At 41.4% G+C, this 20,029-nt stretch overlaps 1 protein-coding gene and 1 long non-coding RNA gene across 15 annotated transcripts; both read left to right on the top strand.

Moving 5' to 3' along the window:
• Nucleotides 1-1,614: 1,614 nt before the first annotated feature.
• Nucleotides 1,615-5,459, top strand: LOC119365259. 14 transcript variants are annotated; one of them, XM_037630872.1, is made up of 6 exons: nt 1,615-2,031; nt 2,520-2,572; nt 2,702-2,765; nt 2,990-3,012; nt 3,204-3,277; nt 4,426-5,459. In XM_037630872.1, exons 1-6 carry the CDS (start codon nt 1,787-1,789, stop codon nt 4,651-4,653), a joined length of 687 nt encoding a protein of 228 aa, XP_037486769.1. In that variant the 5' UTR covers nt 1,615-1,786; the 3' UTR covers nt 4,654-5,459. The 14 variants fall into 14 exon arrangements, 4 of the variants coding, with proteins under 4 accessions (XP_037486769.1, XP_037486770.1, XP_037486771.1 ...); XM_037630873.1 differs by lacking the exon at nt 2,990-3,012 and having other exon boundaries at nt 1,617-2,031; nt 4,426-4,898; XM_037630874.1 differs by lacking the exon at nt 2,702-2,765 and having other exon boundaries at nt 1,617-2,031; nt 2,979-3,012; nt 4,426-4,898.
• Nucleotides 5,460-12,711: 7,252 nt separating this feature from the next.
• LOC119365261 lies at nt 12,712-17,969 on the top strand. Its single transcript, XR_005175420.1, has 6 exons — nt 12,712-13,285; nt 13,366-13,512; nt 14,140-14,319; nt 15,832-16,008; nt 16,588-16,730; nt 17,609-17,969. It is a non-coding gene; the product is annotated as an uncharacterized LOC119365261 (long non-coding RNA).
• Nucleotides 17,970-20,029: the final 2,060 nt, after the last annotated feature.

Consider the following 20,029-nt stretch of genomic DNA (forward strand, 5'->3'; position numbering starts at 1 on the left):
CCCACCAGGGGATGTTTCCTGGGAGTTTCTTTATTTCCAAAATTCTAAAATATTCCAGAACTAACAAAAAATATTTTTGTGGATTTTTCGAAGACCGTTTACTTACCTATTACTTACATCCTTATTTTGATGATTCTGGAGTGTTCTGGAAGGACTCTTTTATGTGTTCTTCCAGTGTCAAAGTTCTGATAATATTACTTTCAACATTGATAGGTGTACCTAAGATATAATGCTTTATTTGTTATCCGTTAACAACCTTCAGGTTAGTGCCTTCGAAATTATTTATTTTGATGGATCCAGACCGGCAGACCTCCTCGATGACATATGGGCCTTCCCATTTCGAGAGGAGCTTTCCTGCAAAAAAACTAAAATTAGAGTTGTACAAAAGAACATATTCTCCGACTCTGAACTCACGCATTTGGATTCTTTTGTCATGCCATCTTTTAACTTTCTCTTTGAATAATTTTGCATTTTTCATAAGCCTGGGTTCTCCATTCATCTAAAGAGTTAATATCAAATAACCTCTTTTCATCGGCAAGTTTGAAATCATAGTTGAGTTCTTTAATTTCCTAGTATGCTTTATGTTCTAACTCAAGAGGCAAATGACAACCTTTTCTATAAACCATTTTATAAGGAGACATACTCATAGAATTTTTATATGTTGTTCTATAAGCCCAAAGTGCATCATCTAATTTCTTAGACCAATTCTTCCTGGACCTATTAACAGTCTTTTAAAAAATTAATTTTACTTCCCTATTGCTAAGTTCAACTTGACCACTAGACTAAGGATGATAAGGTGATACAATTCTATGGTTAACATCATACTTGGCAAGCATTTTACGAAAAGCACTATGAATAAAGTATGAATCACCATCAGTCATTAAATATGTAGGGACTCTCTACCTTGGGAAAATAACTTCCTTAAGCATTTTAATAGAGGTGTTGTGATCATCACTACTAGTTGGAATAGCTTCTATCCATTTAGTAACATAATCAACAACAACCAAAATATGTGTATTTATACCAATAATGAGGCTGGACAACTCGCTTTCAGGGAGCTCCCCCGATTTCAGCCTTCGTTGGCCGTTCGATCAGGGTCAACCCGATCTTTTTTTCGCTGCTGGTCGTTGGATCTGGATGGAAAAGGTGAGTTGCCTTTTTGACCATGCGGTGAAACGTCGATGGGGATGACCTGTGGGCTCGGGTAAAAGCGGATTGGCTGGATCAAAGTTTTTTGGGTGCGCCAGCGGCCTCTCCTGTCGTGCCACGTGCACGCATGGTGGGCACTGCCCAGTTTCTGGTTCGCTCGCCCCTCTGGATTCGCCTGTTGGTGCGGCTGCAAGTAGGCCTGCCTTTCTTTGGTCCCACACATCGGTCTGATGGCTGCGGCTTTTTCGTGTGCGCGTTGCCTCCTGCGTCGCGTCGCGTCTCGGGTCAAATGCGCCCGGGGGCCCGCATCATGCGTTACGGGGAGCAGTTACGCAAGGATAGGCTGATGCGTATATACCCGCATATGCACCCACGTCTATTCTATAGCGATGACGGGTGGGCCGGCGCTGCTCCTGTCCCGTTCGTCGATGGCACTGGTTGCGTGCACGTCTCGTCGCTGTTGGGATTCACCAATCCCATCCACGCCCATCCTCCAAACGTGTAAGGGTTCTGCCAACCCTTCGTCAAGTCTGCGTCCCCTCCGCCTCGTCTCCTACCTGCTCCCTCCTCTCCCACATCATTGCCCTCAAGCCCACGCCCCCTCCACCTTGTCTCCTCTCCAACGCCGCCGCCCTAGATGCGTCGTCAGGGACGCCGTCGACACGTCGGGATACGTAGGGATGGAGCTCAGCCCGAGTCTAGCAGAAGCCCACTCCTAACCCTATTTTCTCGATTGACAAGACCAGGGCAACGGATTGGATCGAGGGCGCCCGCATGGCCTCGCCGCCGCTGCCGCCTGGATTCGCTAGCTGCCGCCTCGAGTTACCTCCGTCGCCGCCGCCGCGAGTCAGCTCCACCGTTGCCGTCAGGAATCTCGTCCAGGCAAATTAACTTCCTCCGAGTCCCTGCTCTCCCTTGTCCTCCTGCCCTGCTTGATTCGTGTGTGTGTGTGTGTGTGCGTGCGTTCCAGGCAAATTAACTTCCTCCGAGTCCCTGCTCTCCCTTGTCCTCCTGCCTTGCTTGATGCATGTGTGCGGGTGCGGGTGTGTGTGTGTGTGGGTGGGTGTGGGTGCGTATGTTTTTAGTTCGAGTGTGGATGCTCGGCAATAGTGATGTAGGTCTTTTTGTAGAACAGAATGATTAACCCACAATAGTGATGTATGTTTTTAGTTCGAGTGTGGATGCTCGGCAATAGTGATGTATGTTTTTAGTTCGAGTGTGGATGCTCGGCAATAGTGTGGATGCTCGGCAATAGTGATGTAAGTCTATTTCTAGAGAAAATTTCTAGGAATTTGATTGACGGAGGCATCACTATCTGGCGTTGGATTATACATTTTTGCAGCACTACCACTATTGTTTTTGTTTGGCAGGAATGAATGTTCTAGGGTTGGAGCAGAGGGGGTTGAGCAGCAGTTGAGCTTAGGTGAGTATTCAGGTTCTATAATTGACCCACTAAGAAAAGTATGATGCCAGTTATGCAATTTCTTTTCATAGAACGTTGTTATCTTTATCTTAGTGAATGTACAGTCAAATGTTCAGTTCATTGTCTCAGGCATGAATTTACAGATTCAAGATTTTCTTACACATGGGGATTTTTGTTCTCCTAATGTTTCTAGGTATTTCTCATTATCAAGAGCATTTACATTGCTTTACAGAGTATACATCAAGCACAGCTGAAGTACATATCAAATAGTTGTATTCCAGAGTTGTTTGATTCGCATGATAAACATTCTACAAATAGTTCCCATGCCATAATAAGTTATAATAATGTTTTGTTTCTCTTATATTTATATGTTTACACCACTACTTTTCTTCCAATTTTGTTGGAGGCTCATATCAGGTTGCTTTGGAGGCTGATATCAGGTGGCTACTCATGTTTGGCTTGGTGGCTTGGTGCCTAAATTTTAGATGTTTCATTAATCTTGGCTGCTTTTCTCATCCGTTTTGGGTTTTAACCTTGGGTAAATGGACTGATATTTTCCTTGTCTGTATACTATGTGCCGACATGCTTATGCTCTAACAAGTTCCTCTGCTTTCATTTCACACATTGTCAGATCTAGAAGGTTGCAGCTTCTTTGTTCTCCTACTCAAGAGTTGCTCATTGTTCAGTTCAAGCCATGTTCTTCAGGTATCTTCCTTTACATTTTCTTTACGCGATGGTCAGTTGATCTAGCCAAGGGCTTCTCTATTGTTCTTGGTTTATTGGAATATGTTTTGCTTTGCTAACAAAATAGTAGGCATGTGTGTGAGATTACTTGTCGGTGAATCTAACATAAGATTCTACCTTTAATTCCAGTCTGTTTTTAACTCTCACAAGCTCTTTTTGTTGTTATGTGTTGCTATAAGTTTGGACTTGCATAGAGAACAATTGAAAACTTGACCACGACAATTATATTTACCAAACATGATTTGAATTCTTGGGCGTGCCTATATGTTCTCTCTATTTTAGAGTATGATGCTCTCAACAATTGGAAGAATCAACATGTAAATCAATTTATAAGTATAAAATCTTGTGAGATGGATCTCCATTTTCAATTGGCGGCTTTTCTTAAACATTCATACCTTTGAAAGCTTCTACAAGACTCTCCTTGGACCATTCAGCACATGTTCTGTACCCCTGAGCAAGTTCATGGATACCCCTATACTCCAATAAGATATTATAAGAACGCAACTAAAACAGAATTTTCGTCAAATCATTTCTCGAGATGCCCCCTGTAACCTATGTTGCGTTTATGACTGAATTGTCTTTTCTTTAAGACTAGCATGGTATCAGCCTTTGGCATCTTTAATCTTCAATGTAGAAGATTAAGATCAAATATGATCATAGCAAACACAAATGAACACAATAAAAAAGTTGATGGTAAAATTGTTCAGTGTCTGCCATATTATATTTTGTTATAAGTGATAGTAGAAACTAACAATGAATTCTATCTACATTCAATGAACTATGGAGAACATGTGCTTGGGAGGGGATTTGGAAAGAATAGTTACGACGAGTTCTTGTTTTACTTAATAATCTTCAGTTTTCTAATTCATAGCTCTGTGTAGTGTGTAAACACTAACCAAAGGAGGATCACATTTTGTTATTCTTTTTTTAAATAATTATGAGTGAGTTGCATTCTGTTGGTTCACTAAACTTGCCTTATTGATTGTTTACATACAGAAATAAACCCTTTTGGTCATTGTAGATGTGTACTGTTGTAACAATGCATGTTAGCTACAGATGTTATATAATTCTTTTTATAAATCTTGACTGAATCAAGATATCTTCTCCAGGAAAATCATCGTTTCTTCACTTCCAAGGCCAGCGTCACTCAACTTTGCTTGGAGCATGCTTATTTGTTTCTACATTGCCTTTGCTTAATATTTCTCTTGATTTCCTATGTGATTGAGATGTGTGCCTATCTCGACTGTTCTGTTGTGTTGGCAATTTCTCGCCACTGGCCCATTATAACTGTTGTTCACGTACCTGGTGCACTTCTAATTTTGAATTGTGCTTGCTGAGTGCCCTCATTTTTTTACTACCTTCCGTTGGTGTATATGCAAGCTGTAGAGTTTTGTTGTTCAATCTGGTTATAGCTTTATTCTCCTATTTTCTTACTCATTCCCACATTGTCTTAGTTATTAGAAATGTAAATAGGCCATGTGAAAATAAGCTAAAGTAGCTTTTTTGGGAGATTTTTTGTGACACTGTTTTTTGTTCAACAGAACCATTTTTTTGCTAAGTAAATTACATTATGTGTCCAACATCTGATGGTTTGCTACCTATATTACTGGCTTGCATGCTTTGAGAAAATGATTTTAGCATGTTTGTCATTCATATATCTGTCCATCTGCGATGGAAAAAAATGTTATTTGCTCATGCCTCATGTCATAAAATCAAATGTCTGCACCATGTTGATATTCTTCATAAAGAAACCACTTGCTTTTACAAGTACTGGACTATTGTGAGTGTCGTCGTCTTCATTGATGGGAGGATGAGAGCGGCAATAGCGCTAGCCAGCGAGGCAGGCTGCTTGGCTCTGGGGCCGACACCTACCGTCCACTTTCGTTGGGCGGATCTGCCACTTCAAAAACTTTGGTGGCCATAAGCAATCTCAAGAGCTTGTTGTGATGATTTGAATGTAAGCAGTTTCCTTCGTTGTGCTTGTGTGTGCTTCTATGTCTTTCATGGTCTATTCTTAGTGTATGGAATGGTTATATTAGCCATGTAGTTTACTTTCATTTTTGAATCTTGATGCATCGAAAATAGTTGTAAACTGCAAGACCTTATTTCTGTGGGTGAAATAATAGATCCACATTGGCTCTTATATTGTTTTTGATTATTGAAAGAGAGATACACATACTGGTTTGCATTAATGGTGTTAAAGTTTAAAAACGTTATTAAAACCAACGTCCAACTTTGTACATCTGAAGTTTTGGATTGTTGTGCCAACAATAAACAGTAAAGGAAAAATCTGCTTCAATATTCAGTTGGTACGCAGCTGCAACTTCTATGTTATATTTGGAAGCTGCTCTATGTGATTTTTTGTGTAGTTTGTGATCAAATGAAGATAGAATTTTTATGAATATAACATGTGCAACATGCTACTAACAGAGTCAAGTTTGTTTGAATTTGTTCACTTTGTGGTCAGTGGAAATATGACTGCCTTGTGCACTTTTCCAGCGGAAGATGAACTTGGTGTTGCTTGCTATGACGAAATGAGGTGTTTGCCTGGTTGTAAATTGCATGCTGATGTTACTGTAGTTATGTTCTGTTCTCTAAAGAAACATGGGGTCGGATGCAATAGGTTAAGGAAAAGGGCATTGTTGAGCTACGACAATAGACAATGAAGAGCTAATCGAAGACATTTCCTCATGGCAATAGCCAATGAAGAGCAAATGGAAGGGATAGAAATATTTTGTTGGCTGCAAGCCCCTATTTTCTTCAACTAAGAGATATTAAATTTATTGCCATATGTGCTTGCCCGTAAGGAAATCAATTAAAATATGGATTTCTTTTCATCGCTAACATGGAATCAGCGGGTCTTTGCGTCATTTGGCGCAATGGATCCACTAGTACCCATTAGAGGAAGGAAAAGGTCCCATGTAATCGAATCCCCAAACATCAAATGGTTCAACAGCAAGTGAATAATTCATAGGCATTTCTTGACGCTTACCAATATTACCTATTCTTTGGCATTCATCACAAGATGAGACAAACTTGCGGGCATCCTTGAAGGGAGTAGGCCAATAAAATCTAGATTGCAATACCCTGTGAGCAGTTCCATCTCCAGCGTGATGCCCTCCATAAGCTTCGGAGTGACATTTTCGTAGGATTTTTCCTGTTCATGCTCAGGTATACAATGTCTAATAATACCATCTACTCCTTCTTTATAAAGATGTGGGTCATCCCAAAAGTAATGTCTTAAATCATAGAAGAATTTTTTCTTTTGTTGGTATGTAAAGCTAGGAGGTAAATATTTAGCAACAATGTAATTAGCATAATCAGCATATCAAGGAGTACTATTAGCAACATTTATTACAGCTAACTGCTCATCAGGAAAACTATCATCAATAGGTAGTGGGTCATCAAGCATATTTTCAAGCCTAGACAAGTTATCTACTACGGGGTTCTCAGCTCCTTTTCTATCAATAACATGTAAATCAAATTCTTGTAATAAGAGAACCCAACGAATAAGTCTAGGCTTACCATCTTTCTTTTCCATAAGATATTTAATAGCAGCATGGTCTGTGTGAACAGTTACTTTGCAATCAACAATATAATGTCTAAATTTATCACAAGCAAACACTACTGCTAAAAATGCTTTTTCAGTAGTAGCATAACTTCTTTGAGCATTGTCTAGAGTTTTACTAGCATAATGAATAACATTCAACTTCTTATCAACTCTTTGTCATAGAACAACACCAACAGCATAATCACTAGCATCATACATAATTTCAAAATGCAAGTTCCAATCAGGTGGTTGAACAATAGGTGCAGAAATTAAGGCTTTCTTGAGTGTTTCAAAGGCTTCTAAACAATCATCATCAGAAACAAAAGGAACATCCTTTTGCAAAAGACTAGTGAGAGGCCTAGAAATTTTAGAGAAGCCTTTAATAAATCTCCTATAGAAACCAACATGACCTAGGAAACTATGAATACCTTTGATGTCCTCAGGACATGGCATTTTCTCAATTGCATCAACCTTAGCTTGGTCCACTTCAATACCTCTTTCAGAAATTTTATGACCCAATACAATGCCCTCATTAACCATAAAGTGGCACTTCTCCCAATTCAAGACAAGATTTTTTTTGTTCACATATATGCAAAACTCGCTCAAGATTGCTTAAACAGTCATCAAAGGACTTACCATAAACAAAAAAGTCATTCATGAAAACCTCAACAATCTTTTCACAAAAGTCAGAGAATATAGCAGTCATACATCTTTCAAAGGTAGCAGGTGCACTACATAAACTGAAAGGCATACGTCTATAAGCAAACATTCCAAAAAGGACAAGTAAAAGTGGTCTTTTCTTGATCAGATTGTAAAACATGTATTTGTGAAAAGCTAGAGTATCCATCAAGGAAGCAAAAGTGTGTGTGCTTAGATAGCCTTTCTAACATTTGATCAATAAAAGGCATAGGGTAATGATCTTTTCTAGTAGCTTTATTTAATTTTCTATAATCAATTACCATTCTATAGCCCATGATAATTCTTTGTGGAATAAGCTCATTGTTATCATTAGGAATAACAGTAATACCTCCATTCTTAGGGACACAATGAATAGGACTTACCCATTTACTATCAGCTATAGGATAGATTATACCTGCTTCCAGAAGTTTTAATATTTCTGTCCTTACCACTTCTTTCATCTTTGGATTGAACCGACGTTGATGATCAACAACTGGTTTAGCATCAGGTTCCATATTAATTTTGTGCTGACATAGAGTGGGACTAATGCCCTTTAAATCATCAAGAGTATACCCAATAGCAGCTTGGTGCTTCCTTAGAACTTTCAATAATCTTTCTTCTTCATGTTCTGAAAGGTTAGCACTGATAATAACATGATATATCTTCTTTTCATCAACATAAGCATATTTCAAAGTGTTTGGCAAAGGTTTTAATTCAAACACAGGGTCACCCTTAGGTGGAGGAGGACCTCCCAGAGTTTCAATAGGCCAATTCTGTTTAAGAAGGGGACGTTGTTCAAAGAAGATCTTATCTATCTCATTTCTTTCATGCATATTTAAATCATTCTCATGGTCTAGCAAGTATTGTTCTAAAGGATCGGTAGGTGGCACAGCAATAGAAGCAAGAACAATTAATTCATCCTTACTAGGCAAGTCTTTTTCATGATGATTTCTACTAAACTTGGAAAATTGAACTCATGAGATTCACTACCAAAGCTAACACCGACAGTTTATTTCTTACAATCTATTTTAGCATTGACGGTGTTCAAGAAAGGTCTAGCAAATATAATGGGACAAAATTTATCTTGTGGGGTGGTAAGAATAAGAAAATCAGTAGGGTATTTTATCTTCCCACACAAGACTTCAACATCTCTAAGAATACCAATGGGTGATATAGTATCCATATTAGCAAGTTTAATAGTAACATCTATGTCTTCTAATTCAGCAGGTGCTATTTCATCTCTAATTTCTTCATATAAGGAGTGGGGAATGGCACTCATATTAGCACCCATGTCACATAAACCATGATAACAATGATCTCCTATTTTAGCTGGAACAATAGGCATGCTAACAACTGGTCTATGTTTATCTTTCCCCTCAAGTTTAACAATTCTAGCAGCTTCTTCATAGAAGTAAATAACATGTCCATCCATATCTTCTTCCAAGAGATCTTTAACCATAGCAATGCTAGGTTCTACTTTAATTTGTTCATCAGGTTTAGGTGTTCTAACATAGCTTTTGTTAACCATAGTTAAAACTTTAGCATGTTCTTTTATCCTAATAGGGAAAGGTGGTTTCTCAATATAAGCAGAAGGAACAACTGGATCAACATTATAAAGTATAGTTTCTTCTTTAACTGGTACTAGTTCTTTAATTTCATCTTTAATAGGTGGGTGATATTTAACCCACTTCTCTTTAGGCAGTTCAACATGAGTAGCAAATGATTCACAAAAAGAGGCTACTATTTCAGAGTCAGGTCCATATTTAGTGCTAAATTTTGAAAAGCATCTGTATTCATAAAAGTTTTGACACAATCATACTTAAGCTTTATACCCGACTCTTTACCTTTGTCAAGTTCCCAATCTTTAGAGTTGCGTTTAATTCTTTCCAAAAGATCCCACCGGAATTCAATAGTTTTCTTCATAAAAGAACCAGCCCAAGAAGTATCCAGCATGGTTTGATCATTACGAGAAAGCCGAGCATAAAAATTCTGAATAATAATTTCTCTTGAGAGCTCATGATTGGGGCATGAATATAACATTGACTTAAGCCTCCCCCAAACTATAGCAATACTTTCTCCTTCACGAGGCCAAAAATTATATATATAATTCTAATCACGATGAACTAGATGCATATGATAAATTTTTTGATGGAACTCCAATTTCAAACGATTCCAATTCCATGATCCAATATCATCGCATAGCCTATACCATGCCAATGCTTTTCCCATCAAAGATAAAGGAAAAACCTTTTTCATCGCTTCATCCCTGGGTAAACCTGCAAGCTTAAACAATCCACAAATTTGTTCCACATGTATCAAGTGCATATCAGGACGTTCAGTTCCATCTCCTGCATAAGGATTAGCTAGCAGTTGTTCTATCATACCCGAAGGGATTTCATATTCAATATTTTCAGTAGGTGTCATGGAATTGTCACGTCAGATGTCCTAGTGGAAGGACTTAGTCGTGGAGCCATCGCAACTAGGAAGCTTAAAGGGGTTAATCAGGACAAAGGACACGAGGTTTATATTGGTTCGGCCCCCTACAGTGAAGGTAAAAGCCTACGATCCAGTTTTGAGTGGGATTGCTTATGACTCGTTAACCAGGGAGCAAATCGCTTGACCTAGCTCTCGAGTTGATGTTACTTGCCGTGAACCGCCACCGGGTCGCCCCTTTATATAAAGAGGTTGACGCCCAGCGGCTCAACAGAGTCCCGGCCGGCTCATAAACAATGTCTGACTCAGTCTCTTAACTATTCTTGCCTTACAATACAAGTCACACATACATGGCGGTTTATCACTACGGGCCTTAAGTCGTCTCTGGGCTTTGGGCCCTTGCTTGAACCACCATCTCTATCCTGGGTCTTGGGCTTCAAGAATATTTGTAGGTATAACCCGGCCCCTCCTGGGCGGGTCATACAAATAGTTATATCCCCAACAGTAGGTGCAGTAGGTTGAGGGGTAACTAATTGTGGTTCCGGACGAGGTGAAGATACCCTGAACAAACCCCTCAAAGGATTGTTTTCCATAGTAACAAGAAACAATAAATTTTAGCACACTATATAAATGTTTCCTTACCGAATTCCACTTACCAAAGGCGCTTCACACCCCGACAATGGTGCTAGAAAATAGCCATGATGACCCACAAGTATATGGGGTCAATTGTAGCTCTTTTCTATAAGTAAGAGTGTCGAACCCAACGAGGAGCGGAAGGAAATGACAAGTGGTTTTCAGCAAGGTAATGTCTGCAAGTGCTAGAATTGTAAGTAGCGGAGTAGTTTGATAGCAAGATTATTTGTAACGAGCAAGTAACAATAGTAGTAACAAAAGTGCAGCAAGGTAGCCCAATCCTTTTGAGGCAAAGTACATGCCAAAACGGTTTCTTATGATAAGCAAAGTGTTCTTGAGGGTACACGGGAATTTCATCTAGTTACTTTCATCATGTTGGTTTGATTTGTGTTCGCTACTTTGACAATTTGATATGTGGGTGGACCGGTGCTTAGGTGTTGTTCTTACTTGAACAAACCTCCTACTTATGATTAACCCTCCCGCAAGCATCCGCAACTACGAGAAAAGTATTAAGAATAAATTCTAACCATAGCATTAAACTCTAGGATTCAATCGGTCCCTTACGGAATAGTGCATAAACTGGGGTTTGAGTTTCTATCACTCTCGCAACCCACCATCTATTTACTACCCCAAATGCATTCCCTTAGGCCCAAATATGGTGAAGTGTCATGTAGTCGATGTTCACATGACACCACTAAGAGAATGGCAACATACATAACATCAAAATATCGAACACATATCAAGTTCACATGATTACTTGCAACATAATTTCTCCCGTGACCTCAAGAACGAAAGTAACTACTCACAAACGATAAACATGCTCAAGATCAGAGGGGTATTGAATAACATAATGGATCTGAACATATAATCTTTCACCAAATAAACCATATAGTAATCAACTACAAGATGTAATCAACACTACTAGTCACCCACAGACACCAATCTATAGTTTTGATACAAAGATTGAATGCAAGAGATGAACTAGGGTTAGAGATGAGATGGTGCTGGTGAATATGTTGATGGAGATTGCCCTCCCCAAGATGGGAGAGTTGTTGGTGATGATGATGATTTCCCTCTCCGGAAGGGAGGTTCCCCTGGCAGAATCGCTCCACCGGAAGGCAAAAGTGCCCCTGCCCAAGTTCCGCCTCGAGACGGCGACGCTTCGTCTCGAATGTCCCCCCTTATTTTTTCTAGGTCAAAATGACTTATATACCGGAAGATGGGCACCGGAGGTGGGCCGAGGAGGGCACAACTCACCAGGGTGCGCCTGGGCTTCCTGGCGCGCCCAGGTGGGTTGTGCCCACCTGGTGGGCCCCCTCTGGTAGTTATTTGCTCCAATATTCTTTAAATATTCCATAAAAATTCTCCGTGAAGGCTCAGCTTGTTTGGACTTGTGCCGAATAGGTAGCCTGACATAGCTTTTTCAGGTCTAGATTTCCAGCTGCCAGAATTCTCCTACTTGGTGTGTACCTTAAAAATTATGAGAGAAAAGACATTAGAATTACTCCAAAAAATATTATTATGAATAAAAACATTGAACATATAAATGACGTTAGACTACCCGCCGTTCTGGAGGCATTGAGCGCGCCCAACGTCTTTGACCACATGATGGAGTTACTCGAGCAGTAAGGGCATCTACAATGCAAGAGCGCTTATTTGGACGCTTAGGCAATAAAAATAATTAATTAAAGAAGTGGCGTCGATGTAAGAGTCCGTCCCCTTAACGCATGGGCGCCTGGTTGAGCGCTAATGCTATTATTTTTCTCGTAGAAAAGAAGGACAACACTCGTTAAGGAAAGAAAAAAAGAAGAAAGCGCCCGGCGACAGACCTGCCATCGACGCTAGGAATAATCCTTTGATCGACCGGGATTAGACCATAACTACCCGGAATTGAATCCTAGCGCCTGGCCTAAGCACCGGCGTTGTAAATGCCTAAGCACCAGTGTTTTTTTTGGCTGCTGGTGTCTGGTCAGCCGTTGGTCTTTTTTTACGTTTGGAGTTGCTTCAAGAATCGATGGCGGGTGGGCCTCACAAGGTGGGTTTCGCCTTGTTTCGGTGCGATTGAATAGCCACGAAAATGAAAATATCTCCCTCGTCAGCCCCTCTCACGTCCTCCTCGTTTCCTTCCACTCCCTCGCGACCCCCGCCGCCGCGCCAGGGCCTCGTCTCGCCCTCACCGGCCACCGGCGACCTCCAACCCTTGTTCTCCGCCTTGTCGCCATAGCCACCTTGAGCTCGAGCATAGGAGCGGCTCGGCAGGACGATGGGGCAGCAGCCAGCCGCGCCTCGTCCGTGTCGCGTGGTGGCCCAGATGCGGTCACCCTGTGCTCTGCCTCCACGAGCGCGGCCTCGATCCAGACTCGGCAGGAGGAGGGGAGCAGCATCCGGCCATGCTGTGTTGGCCGTGGAGGAGGAAGGAGCTCATGTGACTAGGGTTCGGCTACCCTCGTCATCCATCTCCTCGATCTCTCTCTCTGTCTGGCCGTGGTCTGAAGGAGGAAGAGGGGACCCAGCGAAATCGAGCGATGCGGGCTGCAATATCCTAAATAGGTGGCGGTCGAGACCACGGGAGCGGGAGCGACGGCCATCTCCCCCCGCCCCACTCTCTTTACCTCTTCTGTGGAGATGCTTTGCTGGGGACATATGATTTCATCCCATTCTGTACTATCCATCAGGTATGGATTTCTCTCGCCACTTTCTTTTTAGTCAATGCCTTGGTGTCTAATATAGGAAGGCTAATTCGTCCCCAATCTAGGCCTCGGATCCACGGCTTCTACATCTTCCTCCTCCGGCCCCTGCCATCCAAGATAGAGACGGCTTGGATGGCAAGGGCCAAGCATCGGCATGGTTGACGGCTTCCAAGATTAAAGTGGTCAATTATGAATGACGATGCAGCCTGCAGGTAATCATTTGTGTTATTTGCCTGTCTTTTCCAGGTTCGTCATATCCATAGCCTATGTATTTCATCATCCCATGTGATTCAAGCTGGGCCATACAGTTGTATGCTAGATTGGTATGTACTATATACATCTGGATGACCGTGAGGATTAAAGAGTGTCGTTAATTCCAATGGAAAAATGCCTAAATCTCGCTGTCCACTAATTCACGGCAATGAAATTCTCTAACTCGTTAAAAATCGCTTTGATGTTGTACCAGCTGAAGCTTTTTCGTCTTCTGAATTGAACAGGCAGGAGTTTAGTTTGGTGTTCTCAAACAGGCCATAGTTTGATGTCCTAAATCTAATTTGGCCTTTCAAGTTAGATATTATCCATGTATAAATACAGATTTCCTTGAATATATATTGTTTTGATCAGCACAAAATAGCTCTAGCCTCTCGTACAATTTTAAGTGTCGTGCATGGGTGGTTTTTGTGCAGTTATGTTGATCTGCATGCATTTTCTGCATTATAGTGTTGATATGGCATTATAGTGTTGATATGTCTCAGTAAAATAGTGAGTACATATAACTTATGCAAGCTACAATCAGTTAGTTTTGTTACTAATCCATTGATCCTTTGTTAAATTCCAAGAGTCAGGGTACCGACACCCAAATAAATTCAGGCCAGTCCTCGATGTGAAGAAGCTAAGGGAGGCGGATCCCGACCCTTATGACAGCCAAAATTAGGCCGCCACTCGTCTCTCTCCCGCACCTGCTCTTCAGATGGCCAACAACACTTCGCGAGCAATGACTGTTGTCCAGTTAAGAGCAAGTATGTTTTCTTGCTGAAGCATTGTTTGGATTATAAGTTACTTCTCTGTTTCTGTCAATAACTACACATGTTCAATAACTACACATGTGTTCTTCTACTTATACCGTCAAATTCTTATCTTTTGACATGGATCCTTTAAGAACATTAAATAGACCACCCAGTGGATGTAGAGATTGTCCAATGCCCTCAACTATGCCATGATGTATTCATGCAAGGTGATGTTATAACCATATCTAGAGAAGATCACAGACAAATTTCTTAAGCACTATTGTGTTCACTATGCTCTCCACTGGCATGTCAGCACTGATTTTATCTTTCTAAGTTCCCGAGAATTAGAATTTACTATTTAGACAGTGACAGTGCTTAGAAGATTTGAGTTTTTTGAAGATCCCCATATGTGTTTCTGCAACTTACAAGGTGTTGTGCACCTTGCAATATTACCTTCGAAGGGCTGATCACATTCAGAAAGACAACTTCGTAACCATTACAATATTTCTCTGTTTCTTTTTTTCTTAATATTCCCTTCTTTTTTGAAGTTCTTCTCGCAAACTGTCGGTCAAGGTTGTATTATGTAATTTTAGGCTATGTATTTTTGGCGCATTCCCATTTTGGAAAAGAAGCAGTAGCAAGTGATGTGTGATTTTTCAAGAAGAACTGAAATTAGTAAACAACTCTATACGAAAGAATAATAATGAACATGACTTCAAAAACCTGGAGATGTTATACTGGAATTGTTGCAAATCTTTGGAGATGTTTCCTAAAGAGCACAGGCATAGTAGATTTACTGAATTCAGATAACAACATGCAACAATAGAGCTATAGTAATTAGCTTTTGTTCAAAGCTCTAGCAATATTTATTTCTGCCCCCTATTGTTGTCAACCATGTTATATGCTGAATATAATAAAGATACATCTTACAAATAAATCAGTGTATACTTCAATCTTCCTGCTTTCTAGAAAGTACCTCCTACTTTTTACTTGCTTTCTTTCTATAAGAATGCAATTATACTGCTAAGAGAATAGTTTAGATACCCGATTTGCAATGTTTAGGATATCGGTAATTGGTACCATATTGGTCGGGTGCTGAGTAGGGATAAATAGGCGAATTCGCTGACCAACCGAGTAGCCATTAACTGACCGAGATGCCAATTAACTGGCCGATATTTAGAACAATGCCGATTTGAACTGAAATTTCTTCGCTTACCACTGCCTTCCTTCTAGGAATTATTTATTGTGTAAAATTTCCCAGATTAGTACATTTGGTAGGTTTGATGATTTGTGAAAATTTCAAAAAAAAACCGGAGAACCTTTCTAATTTTAATTTTGACTATTCTCTCAACGTGCTAGACCAAATGGGTTGAAACTTTCCCAGATTGCTACACCTGGTATGGTTGATGATCTGTGAAAATTAAAAAATCCCGAGAACTTTTTTTGGGTCAAAATTTGTCATAGAAGTTCAGAAATTTTAAATTTGACGATACTCTCAACAATTCTTTGCTGTTGCTTGTGTAGGAAAGATCTTGTTGTTACTTGTCTTTTCAACAGTTCTTCTGTGTGGAAGGCTCTTTGCTCACACTCAAATACTACCTCTGAAACATGGAAGAAGGAAAAGGTTACTCTTCTGATCTTGAGAAAACAGTTTCAGAGAGGCTAGCAGATGCAGAAGAATCTCTAAAGAAGTTGAAGCAGGTCTGTTCAGCACCCTGCATCGTTACTTGAACCGCTTTCTGGCCTTGTAACTGTACCGCTTTAACAGAGTTCGACGTGTATTGGTACCATGTAATTCTCGGAATTTTTAGGCTGATGGAAATACATAGTTCGACGTGTATCGATATCTTCAGACCTTTGCTTCCGTAGTTTCGCCGGCCTTAACTTCTCTAAAATACATGAACTAGAGCTTAGTCTTTAGATATTTTGTTTTTAATTTAAAATTGTTCAGATTGATTACTCCACCATTAAAATGTTGTTTATAGAGGCAAAATGCTTGTATATATATGACTGGTTGATACAAAATCTGGACAGCTATGTCAGACCTTTTATCTTGGCATTTGCTTTTCATGAATCTACTAAAGTTTTTTTTTACCTGATGATCTTCTGTGCAGCTATATTCTGGTTATAGAGCCTCTATAGGAAAAGCAATAATTTGAATTATTTTCTTAAATTTGCCATTCTAAATTCCTAAGTAATTATAACAACTCAAGTGTATTCATATAGTTACATATCACATCAGATTTTCTTCTTAACTAGATTTTATGCCATGTAATGTAGGTTCTCTTCAATTTGCTGTTGTGCTAGGCATGAACAGAATGGCGTCCTCTTCTTGCGAGCCACACTGATGTTGGCTTCTGGTTTCTGCTATAATGTTTTTTTTACTATGGACAGCGTTTCTTGAGGCTATGTCTCTACTATAGGTATGACATTATCGTTGGAACTTATACTATGTCTATTTGGTATATGAATATATCCTTCCAGAGAATACTTGCTTCTGCATTATATACTGGATGGAAATAATTTCTTTGTATGCTAGAACATGGCCTTGCTAATTAGTAGGCATTCCTGAAGGTTTTTTGAACTGTTGGGAGACATGAGAAGGTTTTTCCTGTCAGTGCTTATGATTGGTTTGCTTCATGCTTACTGCTTTAGGACAGATATGTGCATGATGGTTAATATCAATGTGTGTGGGATGTTCCCAGTTATCTTAGCTTTTTGCAATACATGAGATTACTTCTTTGGAAGAATATTTGCTGCTAGCTGATAAGGGAAGGCTAAGTGCCCAAATATTTAATGCGGGTGTTCCAGAATTCAGTGTATGCCACCTGCTTATTGTTTATGTATGCCCAAATCAATGGTAGCTGCTTACGATAAAGGATTTTATTTTTAATATATGGGTTATAGAATCCAGTAGATCGCCTGCTTACTATTTATATATGCAAAGGGTAATGCTTGTTGCACACTTATAATAAAGGGAAGTTAACTAGCAGAGGGACACTGGTATCATATACATGTTCATACATTAATATTATTACATATATATTAGTCAAAGGGACACTGTTATAGTCCATGATGTAAGCGGGGATTTTACGTCTTCAATTAGAAGAGGCAACCTCAAACTTGTGATGTTATTCTGTGGAAAAAATGTCGGTACCAAATGCTAAGCAGATAAATATTGTTTTAAATAAGGTACTTGAGTCATTGGCACAATCGGTAAATTTCGGTGGCTTAGATGGAATTTCATTGATAGGTTCTCTGTCATTAACTATGTGGTGCTAATTTGTTTTTATGTCTCTAGGTCTCCGCATTTCGGGGGACCAAGTCCGACGACGGGAGATTCTACATATATTTTCTAAAAGACATGTCGCTTGGTCGAAGCCTTGATCATGGTGATATGTGTTTATTCGTCCGGTGACACAGTAGAACAATAACATGTGTGCACGGTGATGTTTCAGTTTCTACTAGAAGGTTTCAAAATTGAATGCATGGAGGGTTTAAATGAGTCTTGTACAAGACTGAGAATAAATTATGCTTTCTGAGTTTCAAGCTACTGAAAGTAATTAAAGATTTGCCTTTGCTATGTAAGAATGGTTGTATGTGTTAATTAGTGGTGCACATTTTTTGAGACCGTCTAAAATTCTACTCCCTTTGTTCCTAAATATTTATCTTTTTAGAGATTTCAAATGGACTGTTCCATACGGATGTATATAAACATATTTTAGAGTGTAGATTCACTCATTTTGCTTCCTATGTAGTCACTTGTTGAAATTTCTAGAAAGACAAAACGGAGGGAGTATTATAAAGTGCTTATATGAAATTCATAGGTACCTGGAACTTCTTGTGCTTGAAACTAAATAGTGGAACACATCACATGCTTATTGGTCATATGTTACCGCTTATCAATATATCTCATATGAAACCTTTTACTTAACCTTGCAAAGGTTATTCCTTGATATAAACATCTTATGCATTTACTTTTTGTGTAGAAGTGTGATCTGTTAGCCAATGTTCTTTTGTAAGTATTACAATTTTATAAATAGGAGGAGGGAATGGGGGAAATAGCTATTGAAGAATACACCATGTTATCACTCCTAATTCCGTAGTATAGTAACATTCACAAGGCATTATAAGTAGGCATTGGTCTCTAAATAATAAATATTCTAACTTGCATGGTTTGAAAACTTGGTTTGCTTTCGGCCTTTGCGCCATTGGCACAACGGATCATCTAGTTATAAATAACAGTAAGAAAACATGATGCAAAATGAACGTATCATTTCTCCTTCTTGGCACCTTTGTTGCCGTCCAGGCGCCCGTTGGCCGAGCCTGGCATCGGTGTGTCCGGCTTGTACGTCTCCTTGGCCTTGGTGAGGGTATGGCAGACATCCGCCCACTTCTTGCACTTCTCGATCCGCTTGAAGATGTGGAGGTACTTGAAATCTTGATCGCTGTTGTCCTGGCAAAACATGGTGAACATCCGCAGCAGCTGCGCCGAGGAACAACAGTCGGCGGGCGCGCACAAGGCGAAAAGAAAAGGGAGAAACCGAAGTGCCATACCTGATCCTCGATGATGGCGCCGCTCTTCGGGCGAGCTGCGATCTCCTCGACGATCCCATGCCATTTGTTGCACGCCGTTTGGATGAGCCCCCAATGGTTCGCCATTGCCTTCGACCCGCACTGCATGTAGACGCCTTTGAAGTAGGGGTCGACGAGCTTGCGCTAGTCGAACTCGGCCTTGATGCGCTCCCAATACGTGCCGACGCTCTGATTCGTGCCGGTGATCGGGTCGAGGTAGACGACTTTCCACGCTTCCGCGAGGCACTCGTCCTCCTTTGACGCCCACTTGATGCGCGGCTCGTCGGTCCTGGCCGCCTGCTTCTTCTTCTTCTTTTGTTTCCTCGCCGGAGCAGGCGCCGGCTCCTCCTCCTCTCGGCTCTTCCTCGTCGTAGTCCAGCTCACCATCCATGTCGCCGTTGAGGTCCATTGTGTTGTCTTGGGCAGTGAACCGGGGGAGACGGCGGCGGCCGAGCCGGCCGTGATGATGTCTCCCATGTCGGCCTCCGTCGCGTCGGTGTCACCTAGATGCGACGAGGAGGCTTGTGAGAAGGGCAGCGCGCCACAGCGGAGAGGTGGCGTCGGGGAGGCTACGTAGGCCGGCGACGAGTAGGTGTACGGAGGGTACTGCATGCCGGCGAAGGCGGGCAAGGGCATGCGCTAGGTCGGGTGACCATGGGGGAAGGTGATGTTGGGGTTGAACCCACCGTGCGCGTCGCCGTCAGCGTTGCCCGGTGACAGCGTATCGCCCCGGGGTTGTGGCGACGAAGAGAAGCCGACCGGAGACCCGATTCTTTGCTGGCTCTAGGACGCATACGGGCCGTGGCTGCCGGGCGGATTCATCATCCCCGCGCGAGCCACCTCGGTTTGTTCGGCCGAGTGCTCCGCCACCGCCGCAGTCGCGAGCGCCGCCCTGTCCCAGGCCTTCTTGGCGTTCGCCCTGTTCCACCGGTCGGTGGTGACAGCCTCCTGGCACCGAACATCCGCCCTCCAGTCGGCGTTAGACATGCCCGGGGGCTTGGATGGCGGTGCCCTATGCTTCCTCTGCTTCGGGTGGGTGGCGGCGGTGGTGGCGGCCGTTGCGGCGTGGGGGGCCACATACTTCTTCGACGACATGGCGGCCGGCTGGGAGGGGAGGAGGAGGAGATTGACGGGAGGAATGGAGAAT

Source organism: Triticum dicoccoides, chromosome 2B, assembly GCF_002162155.2.
Source record: "Triticum dicoccoides isolate Atlit2015 ecotype Zavitan chromosome 2B, WEW_v2.0, whole genome shotgun sequence".
Lineage (NCBI taxonomy): Eukaryota > Viridiplantae > Streptophyta > Magnoliopsida > Poales > Poaceae > Triticum > Triticum dicoccoides.